This window comes from Coptis chinensis, chromosome 3 (assembly GCF_015680905.1).
Source record: "Coptis chinensis isolate HL-2020 chromosome 3, ASM1568090v1, whole genome shotgun sequence".
NCBI classification, from domain to species: Eukaryota; Viridiplantae; Streptophyta; class Magnoliopsida; order Ranunculales; family Ranunculaceae; genus Coptis; species Coptis chinensis.
Window position 1 is genome coordinate 77135002 of NC_141458.1, and position 18516 is coordinate 77153517.

Here is an 18516-nt window from a genome sequence, read left to right on the forward strand (position 1 = left end):
TTATAACACCATTCCCAATCACAGTCATAATTTTTCTTTTTTTTCCAAAAAAAACACTCTTTTCCAATACAAGGTGACAAAGTCTCTCATTTGTCACTAAGTGAAAATGAGTAGCATTTGTTACCCAAAAAATAGTTGAGTTGTGAATTTCGGGACGAGATGTTTTATTCGTCTCATGTGTTGTTGTTTTTTTAATTTTTTCGGTTTTTTTTTTCGGATGGAATGTTTCATTCTGTCTTGCGTGTTTTTTTCAGTTTTTTTTTTAACTTAAGACGATATGTTTCATTCCGTCCAAAGACGCTTTTTTTCAATTTTTAAGGCGATATGTTTGTTTCCAGAGATTCAAACTCACTTTTTTGAGTTAGCGTTTTACTTTGATTTTTCACCAAAATAGAAAAACAAGAGAAATTAAATCTAAGTAATGAAAAAACATTTTTGGGAATGCTTCCAAGATTCAAACTCACTTTTACATTGGACAGTCTTACTTTGTTTTTCACCAAAATAGTAGAAAAACAAGAGAAATTAAACCTAAGTAGAGGTGAAAAACTCTCGCTTGCCATTGGGAATGCTTTGAGCCCTGTTTTGCTCTCGTTTTGAATAGTCTTCTACGGGAATTCCATAATCTTTGTTGTCGTTTTTTAGTCATTAACTTTGGAGGAGAGGATGACAAATCTACTGATTTAGCACGTGACAATCCGACATGACTTTTGGAGTGGTCATGTGAGCATTCCCATCTTGTTTCGTACAACTAGTGCCATGCTTATACCATGGGCAGGTCGCATTGGAAATTTCAAATTTGGAATTGTACTTAGTACCACCCTTCCCCAGGTTATCTACAACGAATATCAGGACAAAGCTCTATTATATGTTTAAGCACAAAAATTAAGCGCTGGATGAATCCCAAACAAATTCTTGTTTAGTTGACACTTGACAGAAGAATTACAGAACACGCGCCATTAATGGGTACTGAGCTATTGATCAAGCATTGTCACCAAAAAACCAACAACCTAGCAAGAGCTGGAGATTGACCGAATTGGTAATCATTTTTGCTCCCAATGATTCATATCTTTGCACCCAAAATACCTCAATGGAGGCTCAGTCCATTCTAATTTCGATGTTGTAGCTGAAGCAACTGACCTGTGTCTCTGTTTCAAGTAACATGCTTGGGTGGATTCGCTGCCAGATAGTTCAATTTAACTTGATTTACCAATTTTCTAAAAATACAAATAAAATCACATACAACAATTACCACATTGCACGACATTGCCTGTATAAGCATGCCTTCCGGTGAAGGTAGACCAGTATAACCGATACTGAGCATGACTGCAAAACTATACTTCATTGTCAATGACTTAGTCCTCATCAGCCAATTGTTGGCCTATCAAAGTTGTAATATACACAAGCAATTTAAGCTTGAGATTTTGTAATAGTTTGTGCAGATTTCACATATAAGATGAAACCTAACTATGATAAGAAAGCGGTGTTTCTATTTTAATAAGGAAAGGGGTTTCACGTTACAGATAGTGACATACATAAAACAAGCATATCGCTTGACAAGTTCCGATAATTACATTGGTTCACTATGTACCTTATACAAGTTCAACATGCCTAACCAAATATTAACTTAATCCAGAGAGCACAACCAGTGGAAGCCCCTGCAAGAGAAAGAAAGTGCTGTGGTTAGTTATTTTTAGGTTGATAAAACAGGATTTCATTAAGATAAAAAACTGAGGTATATCACATACATGTGTGATACATATCCGACACGGATTACTATCAAATTATGGCGTCCATGTTTCCACATGCACATGGAGTGTTTTTTTTATGAAACATAACTAGTAGAATATCAAAACATGCACATGCACATGCACATATAAAAAAAACACCCACAAGAGCCCCTTGGTACCAAGCCTCTTAGAGGTTTAAGGCGGGGCCCGAAAGGCGTGTAAACCTCAATGTCCATAAGAAAACCTTAGAAATCCAGGGAAAAAAAACAGATAAAAATGAGAGTTACATGAGGCAGTCATATGAATAGTAGAATTAGTCCTAACTTAAAAGCTATTGGGGACTTGAGGTTATAGGTTTTCCCTTGTGGGTACACTGTCAGGCTACTTTAGAGTGATTAGAGACCCTAAATCAGACCTTTTAGGATCGTTTATGATATTAAAGAGTACCTGTACTCTGTCGGGTCAAAAATAGGAAAACAAGAAAAAAAATGATGTAAAACATAAAACCAAGTTTAGCTGCTGGGGGACCCCAGATTTCACTGTTATAGCCTCCATATGCCTCATTATCATACCAATGAGGAGTAAGCCTCTTATACCACCTGTGAAGCTATAGCCTCAATGCGAAATTCGGTTTGAGGCTCTAAGGCATGCCTCAAGGCGTAACTACGGTAACCCAACACAACTCTTCCCATATGAGTTCAGTACTGGCTCATACAAATACATCGTTATTCTTTTCTTTACTTTTTTCTCCACACACAAATTAGATCTAGGGTTTCATAGAGACTAAGAGGAAGAGATTGAAGACAGTGAAGGTTGGTGTTTGGGAAGAAAACTTGAGAATTTTTAGTTTCCCTAATATAGGATTCGGCTGGTGTAGCTAAAGGCCTGTAGCTAAGGGACAAGTGATTTCTACCATGGGTTTAGATAGATTCAACCAAGAAATCACTTGCCTCTTAAATAAATCTTACACCAAGCAAAATCCCCAAGCTTTCCTTCCAAAACACCTACTTTGAAGTTTTCTTCTCGTTGCCTCTTTGAAAAGCCCAAAACTATCTAAATTGCGTCTATTGAGGAAAAAAAATGAACTTAATTGAACACTGTACTAAGCCTTTGGGTTACACTTGAAATGTCGACACTAATAAAAGCCCAAAGACCAAAATGGTACCAAACAGCACCTCGAAAGCACACGCAAAGTCCAACTTATACCAAATCAAGAAACATATTCAAAAAAATAGATCATCTATCATCACCAAAACATACAAAAAGGAAATATTACAAAAAAGAAATAAATAATAAATAAACAATATAGATGTTACGTTCCACCCTCAGAATGACATTGTTGTTCCAATTTCACTGTTCCACCTCATCTTTATATCAATGGATACACACACACCAAGAAAAGAAGCAACTTGAAATGTATGATCTCGTGCTTACATATGATTATTACTATCCGTTTGAACATAACTCAGATTGCTATCTTAACAACTACGTAAAGTTATATTCTATATTTCTGTAAGCACATGCCTAAGGACTTTAAAGATTTGGAGCCTCGACAAACAAAAGAATGAAAAACCAAGAAAATTCCAAGAGCTGAAGAGAAAGCCCCTCGGTTGGAGAGAAAAAAGGAAGACGGAAAGTAGGGAAACTGATTAATGGAAAGAAACAAACCTTAAATTTACGAATGGTATCCTATTTGTAGTGTAGGCTGGACAACTGGGTTTACGAGGTGCACGTGACTGGTTAGCAACACTGTGCATATGTTGATGAGATGTCATGTTTCAACTGTCCTTGTCTTAACTATTAAGTGAGCCCCTGCACTTGCCAGGGAGCCCTTTATGTATTTGAAAAGCACTTGTACAGACATGTTCATAAGGACGTACCATGAGAAGTTGGCATAATTTCTTTGTAACCTCCAAACCACAACTCAAGGCTACTTCCCCGAGTGAGTTGTCCATGAGACGACTTTCATTACCATGTATGAAAAATAATGATTTGGCTAACGCGTCTAGGGTCTAATTTATGGATATTCACTATTTAGACTATCTACTTCACAAGCTCGATGTACTAGTGATGGTGCACGTTCTATATCCAACTGTCAACCAAAAACAACTACTATTTATTTTCTTAACCGCTAGAAGGTAGTCCATTAATCTAACATGGAATATCACATCAATACCAATATCATCAGCTATAACCATTGATCAAGGACCATACATAAGATTTTGTAAAATAGTTAATGTGTCCCACATGATGGCCACGTGATACCAATTTTTAATATTTTATAAAACATGGGTTTTATTCATGAAGCGTCCATATCCTTCTAGAACTTTTGGCAATTAGAAGTTGTTCTCAAATTATAGATGTCCAATTCTTATGGGGGATTGGAATTAATGTTCAATTACAAAACAATCAATCTCTCCCCTTTTACTCTATAAGTACACATGCCCTATAATTGTGGTTTATCATGTCAAAACAAATAAGAATTATGGTGAGAAACGTGTTCTTCTTCGGTGTTCTATGCGTTTCAATAACATTAATTAAGGTATGTCAATGTACATTTGATTAATGGTTTACGATTATTAATTATTGTTTTGGTGAATTCAAGTGATTCAAAGATCTATGGTTACTGTTATCTTTATTGTAGGTTGTATTATTCGTGAGCTAACAATCACATTAGCCAATAACCAAAGGTCTTAGAATCGTACGAGTTCACTAAAACAACAATAATTGTAGCCCGTTGATTAAATGTAAATTGACATAATCCATACCTTTACCTGATAACTGAAACACGTAGAATGTCGAAGCATTTTTTTCTAGCCTAAATGTGTTTTGACATGATAATACAAAATTATGGGGCATGTGTATTTATAGAGTAAAAAGGGAGAAATGATGGTTCCTTAATCCAACATTAATTCTAATTATTTATAAGAATTGGATTTCTAATTAGAGAACAACTTCTACTTGCCAAAAATTCTAGCAAGATATTGATGGCTTCATTATTAAAACCCCTGTTTTATAGAACACTAAAAAACCGAATTACGTGTAAATCATGTGGGACACATTAATTATTTAATAAATCTTCAACCGACCCACACGGAAAAATTTAATATATGAACTCTACAATAGTTTTGCAAAACGACTTATCATAGGTTTACTAGAAAACAATAGACATGCCTACGTAGATTTGGAAGATACATCCAATCTTACCATCATAATGTCATTATCAAACAATTTACTAATGCAAGTCATAGCAGTCTTATATCAGTTATGCATTTGTGGTTGACATGACGTAGTAAAAAGTTTAGATTGGATGAACAAAATGAAACTTAAAGTTGTTGCGGGACACAAACTTTCGAATCCTAAGGCAGAAAATGAAAATAGAAAAGGATGGCAACCCATGAGAATTAAAATCTTAAAAAGACACAAGACTAAGACGGTTAACAAAGCCTAGACAAGAAAAGCTTCCATTTGACAAAAGCATAATTTGCACTTTTAGTTCAATACATGAGCAAAAGCAAACAAGAATCTTAAAATATATAATTCAAATTATATCTAAATTACAAAAAAGACAATAAAAATGTAAACTTTAATAATTAAACAAAACAAAACGCAAATCTAATCAGAAAATATACCTTACTTTTAAGCCGAAGCCGAGCTCCTCCCTTGACAAGAAGGCATCTGGTCAAAATTCTTAGATGGATATTTGGCCGAAACCATACCAACTTCAAAAACCAAATTGTCACCACTAGATTTAATCCCAGTAATTGACCACCACTGATAAAAAGCCCTGACTCGAATCCCATTCAACCCTTCAATCTTATTCTCCACTAATTTCCCAGTAACTTTTTTTGAATAACTAGCTAAGTAATTATCTGGTGGCAAAGTTAATTTACACGTGCCACCTAAATTTACTGAGAAGTCACCAGAAGTTTTGTTTAAAGTGTAGGATAAAACGTTTGTTGGGAGTAGTCCGATTGGGAAGTTATTTGCTTTAAGTTCGTCGTGTGCTGTTTGAGAGGTGGACTGAATGAGGAGAGAGAAGATTGTGAGGGAGAGGATGGCCAGTCTTTTTTCTCCTGCCATGGCTTCTTTTTTATGGATACACTCACAAAATCTTTTATCACCAGATTATTATTGTAATTTGTAAAAGTCTCAGTTTTTTAACTACGATCATCTCATATATTGTGGGCCTTATTCTCGAAAACAATAAGCCCAAGTCTGAAGTTTTCTTGGACCAAATGGATGCTCAACTGTTGCATTTTGTTATCCAAGCTCGTGTCTATACTCATATACCGCTATACCCAGAAGTGTAGTCAACGCATTGAGGCGCATCTAATGCGCAACATCCTTTTTGTGCGAGGTGTGGAGCACGCTTTATTAAAGTGAGGTGCTTAGAAATTAAAAAAAAAAAAAAAAATAACAAATAAAAAAATAAAATAAATATTAAATATGAATTATCACTGATTTGTTTAGCCAAACATTAAAATTAATTATATGTGATGGTAAACATTGGCAAAATAAAATTTGTATTTCTCAATACAATCTAGCTCAACTTCAATAATCTAAAAGAGTGAAGCAATCGAATTGAGCTAAATGAGTTCTTCACGAAATAGAACACATGATTCGAATTTTGGAATCCCGTAAAACTTCATTTAATTAAATTTTGTGTCTTCTCTCAATCCATACAACTTAACAAAAACCAATCTAGTCAACGCGCAAAGAGGCGCACACCTAAGGCGCGAGGCACGGAGAGGCGCACTTTAGTGTCTCGCCTTGACCAAGGCACGGAGCTAACATAAGGCGTGCGCCTTTTTGTGCTTTTTGTTGAGGCGCAAGGCGCACAAAGTGTGCGCCTTATCAACATTTATAGTGTTTTCGTTTTTTTTACAATTTAATACGTTTATGTGGGAGAAGTTAGAGAAGGCGCGGGCGCGCTCAGGTTGCACATGATAAAGGCATGGGCGCGTCCTAGTCGATTTTGACAGAGGTTCGATAGATTTGTATGGTTTCTATAAAGGAAAGTCTCCAATCCTTTTAGATACAAGAGACACGAATATGCACTCATATTGTGCTATATAAACACCTCTGTAACATAAACCAAAATCAATCAAGCAATAAACCTTTCTTCTCCCATGGACGTAGGTTAGCGCATTGGCACCGAACCACTATAAATTCTTGTGTTTGTCTCTTTAATTAGTTCTTTAATTCTACATGGTATCAAAGCGGAGCGCTTAATCTCTTATCTAAATCAATTTAGATAAACACAATACACTATGTCAGATCCAAAACCAAACCCAAAGTCTGCTGTTACAACAGAGACTGATTCTAATCCTGGTTGGAAGCTGTCATCAATTCTCTTGAATGGAACAAACTATATACCTTGGTCTAAGGCTGTTTCGCTATCTCTGGGTGGCAAGAGAAAATTAGGGTTCATTAATGGTGCAAAGGTGTGTCCTATCATTGATGATGTCGAATTTGAGAATTGGGTTTCCAATGATCAGCTTGTTCGATCTTGGTTACTCAATTCTATGGAGTCAACTATTGTTGGAATTTTTACTTTCTCTGATTCTGCAAAGGAGATGTGGGATTCAATTGAAGATTTATATGGAAACCAGAACAATTCTGCCCGTGTTTTTGAACTTCAACTCGCAATCGGTGTTTTGCAACAAGGTGAAAAGACTTTTACATAACACCTTGGGAATTTGAAAAAATTGTGGGATGAGTTAAACATATATCGTCTACACACCATAGATGCTAAGACTCTTTTAAAACAGGCTGAAAATGATAAAATCTTCACTGTATTTCGTAGTTTTAAACCAGAATATGAGAATCTGGAAAGCAATATTCTAATGGAAAGCACTCTTCCAACACTTGCTGCTGTTTGTGTAACTATTCAGAGAGAGAGGAAACAAGGAAGAAAACCATGAACTCCGAGGTGAAGTCCTCAATCTCGAATCATCAGATTACTTACTTGAGAAAATGATTTTCAAAAAGAAGTCACGAGTGGATTTGAAAAGGTAAGGGAAAGCGGAACTGTCTCAATTGTGATCATTGTGGAAAGAACTCGCACACCAAGGACCGTTGTTGGGAGTTATATCCGCATCTGAAAAAGGAAAAAGAACTGTCCAAGAAAGAGCATGCAGCAGTAGCTGAGACATCAATGTTCAACTCAGATATTAGTCATCAGTTGAGTCAAATTCTCCAATAACTCACTAAGTTCATGCCATCTAGCAAAGGTCAGTCTGTCTCAACTCATGTGTCAGGTAATTTACATGTCTATTTTACTATGCCAGAAAATAGTAACTCATGGATAATTGATTCGGGGGCTACTGATCATATGACTAATTCCCCTGCCTCTGTCCATAATTTTGTGTCCAAAATCGACAAACATAATATTTCCATAGCCAATGGATCCATCGTTCCCATTCTAGGTAGTGGTCAAGTGAAGTTTTTTAATCAAAGTCTCAAGAGTGACGCTCTAGTTGTTCCCTCTTTCCCTGTCCAACTTCTATCTATTGGCAAACTTACAAATTCTTTAAATTGTGATGTCATTTTTTCTCATAACTCTGTCGTCTTTCAGGATCGAAAGTCGAAGAGGACGATTGGTGAAGAAATTTATTCCAATGGGCTCTATTTAATTTGTTGAAGTCGAATAAAATGGCATGTCAAGCTAGTGGGTTACTTGAGAGTTGCATTTTGTATAAAAGACTTGGGCATCCATCTAGTCATGTCCTGTCAAATTTGTTTCCACATGTTTCTATAAACTCTGATGATGTTTGTAATGTTTGTCAATTGTCTAAACAAACTCGTTTACCTTTTCCACACTCGAATTTTGTGTCTAATAAGTTGTTTGAGTTAATTCACTCTGATTTATGGGGACCTGCTCCCGTTAATTCTTATGATGGCTATAAGTATTTTGTGTTGTTTATTGATGATAAATCTCGTGCTACATGGTTATATTTGTTGAAATCGAAAACTGAGGTTGTGAATGTATTCAAAGATTTTCATACTATGATTACTAATATGATTACTAATCAGTTTGGTGCAAAAATCAAGATGTTTAGATCTGACAATGGCACTGAGTTTTGTAAAGGTATGTTACCTGAGTACCTTCGTAGCCAGGGGATAATTCATCAAACTAGCTGTGTTGGCACACCTCAGCAGAATGGCGTGGCTGAAAGAAAGAACAGACACCTTTTGGAGACCACTCATGCTCTTTGATAAACGATAATTTCCAGTTTTATCCTTTTAAGGCCGAAGTCTGAAGCCCGAAGTCTGAAGTCCGCAGTCTAAAGTCCAAAGTCCGTAAACGTCCGTTTAGTCAAGTTACCTTACTCACGTGGGTTTGTAGGATAGGTCGAGTAAGGGATCGTCCATACCTTAGGGCTCGGCAAGGTTCAAAACTGGATTTACAGCTTTTAGTGAGTAGAATTTTAGGTTATTTAGTTGGTTTAAGTAAATTAATGGTAATGCGAGTAACGTAAAATAATAGTGATTGATTTCTACGTAAATAAACAGGGATAGAGAACAGAAAAAGGGTTAATCGTACTCATGCAAGAATTAGTTTCAACAGTTATAATACCACATCACTATAGCTCTAATCCGTCTCGAGTTCATAGACAAACCCGAGACGGCGTCGAGTATCGATCCCTAGTAAGATGCACGCATCTCTGAGCTCATCTCACTAGCATAAGGGGTCGAACTAATATTCCATCTCTGGAATATCATTTCAGCTCCTGGTTCGATTCTACATTAGATAGACAAATCAGATAGCTATCTAACACCATAGAGTCGCGGGCGAGACATTTTGGGTATCTCGCGAGACTATTATGGAGCATCAGCACTCCAAACTTGGACAGTCTCAATCATTTTAGGACCGGATGTATAATCTATACCTAATTCTTAAGTAGTGATTCTGGAACATTAAAGTGTCAATCCGGATTCTCACACGAGCATCATTAACCATCCCCCTGATGGGGGGTTTTAGCTCATGGTCTTTGGATGATTAATTGAACTGATTGTATACAATAAATAAATAAATGAAGAACATGAAGTAAACTTGAAAAGAAATGACTTTTATTAAGTAAAAGGACTTACAGTACTAATGTTGGTATGAAAGCTACTGGAAGGGAAAGCAAGACAATGTACTGGAAATGAAAGCAGGAAATGAAAAGCTAAAACTACTAAAAACCAAAACTAAAACTAAAACTAAAACTAAAACTAAAACTAAAACTAAAATTGAAAAACTAACAAAGGTAAGGCCCCTCTCTCATATATATAGCCGGGTCTCCTCTCATGAAGCCCCCCTCATTCATTTCAAACAATCCAAACCTTGTTTTAAAGGTTTTTGTCCTTTTGTCCCATAATAATCCGAACTTTTTATGTCTTTTTGTTGTTTTCCTCAAATCAATTCAAACATTGATTTGTTTCGTCCTTTCTTATGTGTAAGGTGTCACACCATTGTGACCATCACTTGCCACCTACCTATGCTGACTCGTCATGCCTTGTGGCCCCACATAGTGGGTCCACGTGCTGTGTCCAGTGGCGGCTTAGATTTTAGCGATTTTACAACTTTCTGTCTTTTCGTAGAGCTCGTCGCCCTGGTTGCTTTGGCAGTTCACTAGCTGAAATCGGTGTCCAGGTTTGGAAGATGTGAGCTTCAGAAGTTTGCTGCTTCTTTACACATGGACCCATTCTGCACTAGTTTTGTCCCTTTGGAAACTTCGGCTCTAGTCAGGCTTTGTTGGGCTTCACTGGGGTTGAGTGGGAAGACTTCAAGTATGTCAGTATTCCCGTACTTTGATGTATGTTTTATCATCATATTCACGTTAATTGCGAAAACCTGCAAAAGTACGAAAAATATAATTATTTCATGATTATTAAACACATAATTAACCAAAACACTATGACTCTACGGGGTTTAGTATTACAGTTTTGGGTGCTTATCACACCACCCCTAAACAGCACTTTGTTTGTCCTCAAGCAAAGAAGAGACATTAAAACGATAAGTAGCCAAAAATGTGTTGTCCTAAACTAAGTCTCATTTCGCAGAGTGCGTTTGCATTTACTGTATGCAACAAGGCCTTAAACCACTAGGAATTTCCTAGTGGACGAGTTATAGTCTCGTGAGAGTTTTCCAGAGAAGATACCCACAAACTTCATTTATACTACAATGACTTAGTAACAAAGGCTTGTTTTCTTAATTAATCTCAGATATCAATACATCTCACTAGTGGGGGAAACAAGGACTAATTCTTTCGAAATTCAAGTTAATATACATACAATAATCAAAACATCTACATATGAGCATACGTGTAGTGATCTTTACAATGAAATGTACGAGCAGGGCCGTTTCTGGATCCTTTGGATAGCATCCTTAAGTAGGTTCTCACAGGTATATGTCGAAACACAATTTCTCTCTCATTTTTCCACTCAAGTTTTGCTAACTCCAGTGTGCAGTGAGCACACGTTTCCTTACATACTCAATGACAGTCAGAGGATCCGAGGTCGAGAATTCACATCTACTACTTATTATCACACCACCCTACTCCTAATTGAGCTAGAGGTCTTTATTAGGTGTTATGGGGCTTAGGTGGTAATGTAGAAGAAAATGGAATGGAAAATTCAAAAATGATAAGTATGAGAGAATAAGGTCTTTGAGATATTTATACTAGACAAATCCTTATTTTCTTTCTTGCTTCTAACATGAATTTCCATACTTGGCTTTTGTAAGCTTTTGTATTCTCTTTTGATTTGATTTTGGGGGAAATTCTAACTTTGATTTTGCTTTTGAATTTTTTTGGAAAAATATTTCTATTTTTTCTTTTTCTTTTCTTCTGAAGTAGGTAACTTATTTTGATTTGTGACAAGTTTTTCTCTTCATTTTTCTACACTTCATCCTATTTCTCACACTCATCATCTAGGTGGGCTTATTTATTTGTGGTTAATAGATGGGTAATGAATTTTTGTTGAAATATAAAGGATTAATGAAAGGTTCAGTGAGGCGACTAGCGATAATTTTTTTTTTTTTTTTTTTTTTTACAGGTGTGAATTTTTTGCTATATCGATCCAAAGAGGGCATAAATTCTCACCTAGGATTCGGGTAGTGATCAAATAAGTAGACGTGTGAACTTCTCTATTCGAAAAAACTACTCTTCTGAGTCATTACTCACATATCACACATTTTGAGGTTTTTTAGTTAGATTCTCACAGGATATGGAAATTACGTTGTCTAACCGTGGGTCCCAGAAACTTACTGCTATGTACATTTAATGATAGTTAGTGCATGAATGCTCATGAGGGCATCTCTAATGGGGGGTGTAAACCGTATAGAGTGGAAATTTTACACCCTAAATATAAAAAAAACTCTTTCCAATAGGGGTGGGGATTCCCCCTCTCGCTATCAACTAATAAAAAGCTCGGGAGACACTTGAACAGACGTCTGAGTAAAAAAACATTCAGACGTCACTTGGAGTGCCGTCCCTATCTATTTCTAAAGTCACCATTTGAAAATTTTAAACTCGAACGTCACTTAAAGTGACGTCCGAGTTTAAAATAGAACTTTTTTACACTTCTCCATTGGGAACAATAGAGAGTGGATATTTATGGACTCTACAATAATTTATAATTGGAGTTGTAAAATCCTAATGGCACCTAGGTGGCGCCTCTGTGGAGGTGTAATTTTACACCCCCCATTGGAAATGCCCTGAAAAGATGTAAAAACTATTGCATACGTATTAACTTAAGTTTCAAAGAACAAGTCCTAATTCAAATGCTAGGGCGAGATTTCTAAATATTTTTCATCACAAAAAAGAAAACGAGACTTTGTCACTAAATACACTTATTTAGACATAAAATAAAACTATATAAAACTATGAATGCTTAATTTTTGCAGAAGGTTCTCACCACCCCCAAACAGTCGGGCGCTGTGTCCTCAAAATGTCAAGAGGAAGAAAGAATATACCTGAAAAGCTTTAAGCAAAAATATAGTTGACATCTTCCATAGAAAATTATGGTAACACAATATATATTATACAACACAAAAGTGAAAGCACACTGTTAGGTTATTTATTTTTCTCATCAAAACGTAAAACAAATATGTACATCAACTTATATTGCCCCAATTATGAATTGGGGGTAGGTCTATTCTCACTTCATCTTTATAGAAATGCCATTCCTTTGCGTCACACCAGTTTATCATAGTCCGCCAGACTTCACTCCACTTTCTCTTTCTAGAAGTGTCCAGATGGGCTATCATATCTTCGTCATAAGGGAAGCAACGAACGTTCCTCAGATACCTTGAAGGGCGCCGACGCCATACCCGAAATCGCAAAGAACGAATTATCCTGTTCGTCGAACACATAGAATCTATTCGTACCCAGTCATGAAAAGTGGTCGCAAACTGTGGGAAGAACGTCCTCATTATCCAGCATGCTGTAACTGGCAAAGTGATATAGTACTGTCGAAAAACACAAGCCCTTTTAAGGTTCTCAATTACTAGGTTTGTGATGTCGAAGGCGGTATGTTCCTGGGCCAGAGCATGGAAAGTCTTACAAGCTGATTCGAGGCAGTGGAAAATGCCAATCCTCTATGATGTTTAGAAGGATAAGCAACATGGCAATCTCGACATTCATGGTCATACTGGCTAGTGGAATTGTGTTGTCTGGCCATCGGCCACGTTCTGCACGTTCAATGACTTGGGTGAGGCCATCGCCATAGAGGCCAGCGAAATCTTCCCAAGAATAGTCATTAAAGTGGTTTTGTATGATGTATTGAATGGGGGTGTTTGGCTGAATATAAGGAAGGTCCAAAGCCATAACAACTACTGGCTCGTAAAATAGATGTCGAGTGTTACCAATACGGATTGCAAATCCGTTCAAAACAAAACCATGTGCAGCAGGTGGATCCTCCATATGATCATAAACATAAGTTGCCAAAATTGGAGAGTATGTCTGCTCAGGGTGCAGAATGAGGGAGTTCCAACCAACTTGGGTGATGAAGTCTCTGAAACGATGTCCATATGCCGGAGAATTCAACAAAGCATAGAAAGATTGTTCCAGAATAATCTTTGGAGATGCCATTGTGAACGACGTGTGATGAAAGATACCACCTGTAGACAAAGATAAACCAAAAATTAGAATACGATGGAATTATGGAAATGACTAAGTAAAAACAAATGACATTTATTACCATAGGAAAATTGCTCTATACTAAAAACTAAAAAGAAAATGACAAAGAACGGAAATTTTAATATAAATTTGCGAAATTTAATATGGGTCATGGCCCTGGTAACGGCGAGGATCCTTTGGTGAGAGAAATCCATTTATAAGATTCTCGATGAAGTCAATCCGTGCAACAGCCCGTTGTAATAGGGCGTTCTGTGTCTGGTAAATCTCGGCTTGGTTCTCCATTATGAGAGTATTATTTGCCAAGAACTGGTTGTGGTTGTGCAAGAATTGTGCTTGTTCCTCGTCTTGTATTGTCCGCAGGTCGTGAAATTCAAGAAGACTAGTGATGATGATGTTCTGACGTGTGTATAATGTTATTAGTCCTTGGTGAATTAAACGAAAGCCTTCCATAGGATTAAATACGTTGTGTATTGCATTTTCAGTGAAGATGTTGACAGCGGAATAAGCTTCGCCGGTTTCTGCACCGGCATGTTTCTTTGCAACGTCGGGAGTCCAAAAACCGTTCATTCAGATAGAGTGAATGGTGAGAATATTAGCTGTTCTGAGGTATGTAGTACGAGAAGTAATAGAAAAACCCCAACGCACCATGATAAGTGTCACAATGGTTGGCAAAGGAGCTGACTTTTTCCTGGCACGTGTGATCGCGTTCCAGAGAAATTGAATTATGCAAAAATCATTGCATTTAGTCTGCAGTACCCAGAGTAGATGGAGGAGGGGTTTTGTTATTTTGGAAGTTTTAGATGTGCTGAGCACATTATGAGCTAGCCATTGGATCACATATAATTGGTTTCTTTACAAGGATCGTTGATAAACAATGCGGTTTTTCCAGTTGTATTCGCCGTAAAGGTTAGTTGCGAACATCAGATTCCTTATATTGTCGAATGGTGAATTCTGAAGGTGTACCCCCGGGTTCGTAATGGGAATTTGAAGGACCTCGGAAATGATTTTCATAGTCAATTCACGCTCGCATCCGTTTGCACGGACAAAGAATTGCCCGTTTTGGAAATAACCGTGTTTATAGAATAGCAAGACCAATTCTTTGGAATAAAGTGCCTCCTTATGATGTAATAGAGGGAACCATCCTCGATGTAAAATTTCAGTATCAAAATATGGGTGAAATAGACTGCTCTGAAAATTTTCCATAAAATTTTGCTCGGGCACGAAAATTTGAGTGAAGGCCATTAAAGATGGAAGGAATGGAGTGGTGAAGAAAATTTACTGGAAAAGGGAAGATTGGATTTTAGAGGTCTCTAGCCTAGCTATAAATAGGCACCAATCCGAAGATGCAGAAAATACGAATCGAGGTGTCATAGAGTAGTTAGACCACGTGTATCTTCTGAAACAAGTCACAAAAGTGGATGTAGTGTGGATAGGAAAAATGGGGCATGTGACTACAAGGAGTGCCTTTTTTTTTTTAGATAGCGTAAGTAGAAGGACAAGGAAGATGTAAATATAATATCACAATAAGATGTAACAACTTACAGAGATGTGAAAATACACCATAATGACACAGATAATAAAATACAAGCCTAAATATTAGATAGCATTATATGCCACATTAACAACATTACTATAATAAAACAAACGAGCATGAAGACTTGAGTAGCATATTCAATTTGCCACTGCTCAAACTTTTCTAGTGCATCCATGAAGCTTGAAATTTGGTAAGAACTAAAAAAACGATATTAGAATTAGAGAAGAAGTGTAGAGAAAAGAAGATGAAAGGAGTGAATGTGAAGGATGTGGTGAACTTTCTATTTATAGAAAGGAAATGGAGCCGTTTTCTGACCGTTTGGGTGCGATTTCATGACCGTTTTGCAAAACGTTAGTGGACGGTCAGACATCCTAGGTTGGAAAATTAAAATGCAAACACGTAAATAAAATATATGACATAAATAATATACAAGACCGGGAAAATAAATGTCTACTGAGAATCCTCAGGAACTAGCTACTGAAGAAGAACTAGGAGTCCTGCGACGGCATGCAGTAAGAGCTCCCATGGAGGCTAACTGCTCCTGGATATCACCTAGAGTATCCATCACCTGAGCTTGAAACTGGTGTTGGTTTGCCATGAGCATTCGCTGGAACTAGTTCTGTCAAGTAGTCATATGATCCTGAAATGCATTCAAGGAAGTACACATTTCTTGCTAAAATTCGCCCATGTTGTCTGTCAGCGACTCGTGGCGAGTGGTCATATCCTCCCTGAACTCGCCCATGGTATGTTTCATCGATACTTGGAGAGTATACACGTCTCTCATGCCACTGTTCATAGCGCATAAGGCATCCATAGGATGGCTCATCTTGCTCATAGCAGCCTCATCAAATAAGGGTGGCTGAGTTGAACCCACGTTATCGTGTTCAACTGCCATTGGTGCTATGGGTTCCTATGGGGCGAGTATGCACTTCTTGAAAATATGCATATTCTCATATGGCAGCATAGGGATTAATGGGGTGGCAGACAGGAAACCCAAATTACTCATAACTTGCGTGACAAGAACGGCAAGAGGGGTTGACCTGAGTGTGGCATGTGTAATGATGTCGAATAGAAAGGTTACGATACATAAGTTACCCTTGTACTCCTGGAGGACCGAGAGTAAGTGCAGAAATGTCTTGTTAATGTCCAATGGCTTCGAGGTGCCAATGACATTCTGTCCTAGCCATTGAGTTATGGCAAGCTGGTTCCGCCGCACAAAACGTTGATATGCACATTTCCCATCCATGTTATACTCACCCTCGATTAGCGTGTCGAGCATTAGGTTATAAGTCCGTGGATATACGAACTGCTGCTGAGTTATCACGTGGTCGACCACAGGCATGCCCATGATCCTAGAGATCAAAGCGGGTGTGGCTTGGTGGCGCACGCCATCGATGGTGACCCAAAAATGGTCGCCATTAAACCCACCATTGTTATAGAACTTCAACACCAAATCCGTTGAATACAACTCGCAGTTAGCAGACAAGAGATAATCCCATCCTCTAGAGTGTACTTTCGTATCAAAAAATGGAGCAAACATCCCATTTTCAAATATTGATCCAAATTTTTTTCCCCGAAATTCGCCTGTTTTCGGCCATATGTGATCGAATAAAGAGGATGGATATAGATTTGAGATGAGGGGAAGAATTGGAAGTTGCTGACGAAAGGGAATTTGAAAGCAAGTTGTAATGGTCTCGTGCGAGATTCAAATTTAACGTGGGGTTGTCTCGTGCGAGACTGATATGGGAGGGAACTTAGATCCGGATTTTGGGGAAGACGAAGGATGAAATAATGACGCATGGGATGATGTTTCGGTTTATACATGGGCCTAGAATTACGAGATTTGGTCGGGCCCAAAAAATTTTCCCAAGCCCAAATCAAGTCGAAAGCCTGAATTAAGCCTAAAAATGTAAACGCTCACCCACGACTCGTTCGGACTTCGAATTGGATAAATGAGCTATCAAAATGATCGACACGAAAAATGTCATTCAATTATATGAGTCATTCTCAAAGGCTACAAGAATTTTTGAAAGAAGATGGGATGTTTTATTTATGAACAATGTCCCCTATACAAGGGAGATTAATGTGAACAATACTGGATGTCTAGAAGAGTCACCATCTAAATTCTTAGGCAACTGTCATGTTAGCTCTGGAGCGAACCCAATCCAGCTAGACTGTGGCTTCACCTTTATGTATTATGGGTCTATAGGGCAGGACGGTACCATCTTGGACCATGCGCGCTACGGTCTAATAATATTGCCTCCATTACATACAACTATCCTCAAACCGCCCCAAAGGGAACTCAAAGTGACCAATTCTAGGGGTTGGCATGGTGGAATCCATTGTCCGTACGTGTTCTAAATAGGCAACATCCGAGGTTGAACACGAATCTCTATGTGCACAGCTTAATGCAATGGGAATTTTAAAAGACAACAATATATACATATCTACAAGGTGAGTCTTTTAATGTCAGATTCTCAAGACGAATCGAGTCTTTTAACGTCAGATCCTCAAGACGTTTGCGAGTCTTTTAATGTTAGATCCTCAAGACGAATCCCAACTCGTGGGAGAAACGGCTCGGCGACAAAGTTTATCCTACTCAGTTGGTGTTAGACAAAAGTATACCTTATACCGGCTAATAATGGATAGGAAGTCAAGACCTTGACAGAAAGGTGTTTGACAATGCATACACCATCCCATCCTTCACGCACATCGTTTACGAGCAAAAGTACTACAACCATTACCTATTCGTGATGAGTGAAACTTACACCAAATGATTAGCTGAAGTTCGCGAGGCAGAGAGTAAAAAAGGGAAGAAAAGGAAGGAGGTGAAAATTTTGGTACCCATCGTTTACCAGCAGGAACGTTTGTTCGCGTTTCAGAAGACATTTATACTCAGTTCTGAAATAGAGTTTTTGTAGACTACGGCTCCGGCGCTTGCAACCACACACTTCAAAGAACTTTTGAGATCATAAAATAGAAGATGGCCCGACTACCAAAATGGCGTACCCTCTATAGGAAAAACAAGATTGAGACGCCTAAAGCAAAACATCTAGTCTATGTAGATTTGGATTCGAAGAAGAGTATGTTCACGGTGGGGAGCGTAACTCGTGGTAATGTTTGAGGC

General features: G+C 37.8%; 2 protein-coding genes across 3 annotated transcripts; one reads left to right on the top strand and one right to left on the bottom strand.

Moving 5' to 3' along the window:
* Positions 1-1467: 1467 nt before the first annotated feature.
* Positions 1468-5866, bottom strand: LOC147510912 (DUF538 family protein (Protein of unknown function, DUF538)). Of its 2 annotated transcripts, none has more exons than XM_086602761.1 (2): positions 5365-5866; positions 1468-1655 (listed from the first exon to the last, which is right to left on the bottom strand). In XM_086602761.1, exon 1 carries the CDS (start codon positions 5808-5810, stop codon positions 5367-5369), a length of 444 nt encoding a protein of 147 aa, XP_086458887.1. In that variant the 5' UTR covers positions 5811-5866; the 3' UTR covers positions 1468-1655; positions 5365-5366. The 2 variants fall into 2 exon arrangements, with proteins under 2 accessions (XP_086458887.1, XP_086458886.1); XM_086602760.1 differs by having other exon boundaries at positions 5360-5866.
* Positions 5867-7000: 1134 nt separating this feature from the next.
* Positions 7001-7417, top strand: LOC147510913 (uncharacterized). The gene has a single exon (XM_086598285.1). It carries the CDS (start codon positions 7001-7003, stop codon positions 7415-7417), a length of 417 nt encoding a protein of 138 aa, XP_086454411.1.
* The last annotated feature ends 11099 nt before the right edge of the window (positions 7418-18516 follow it).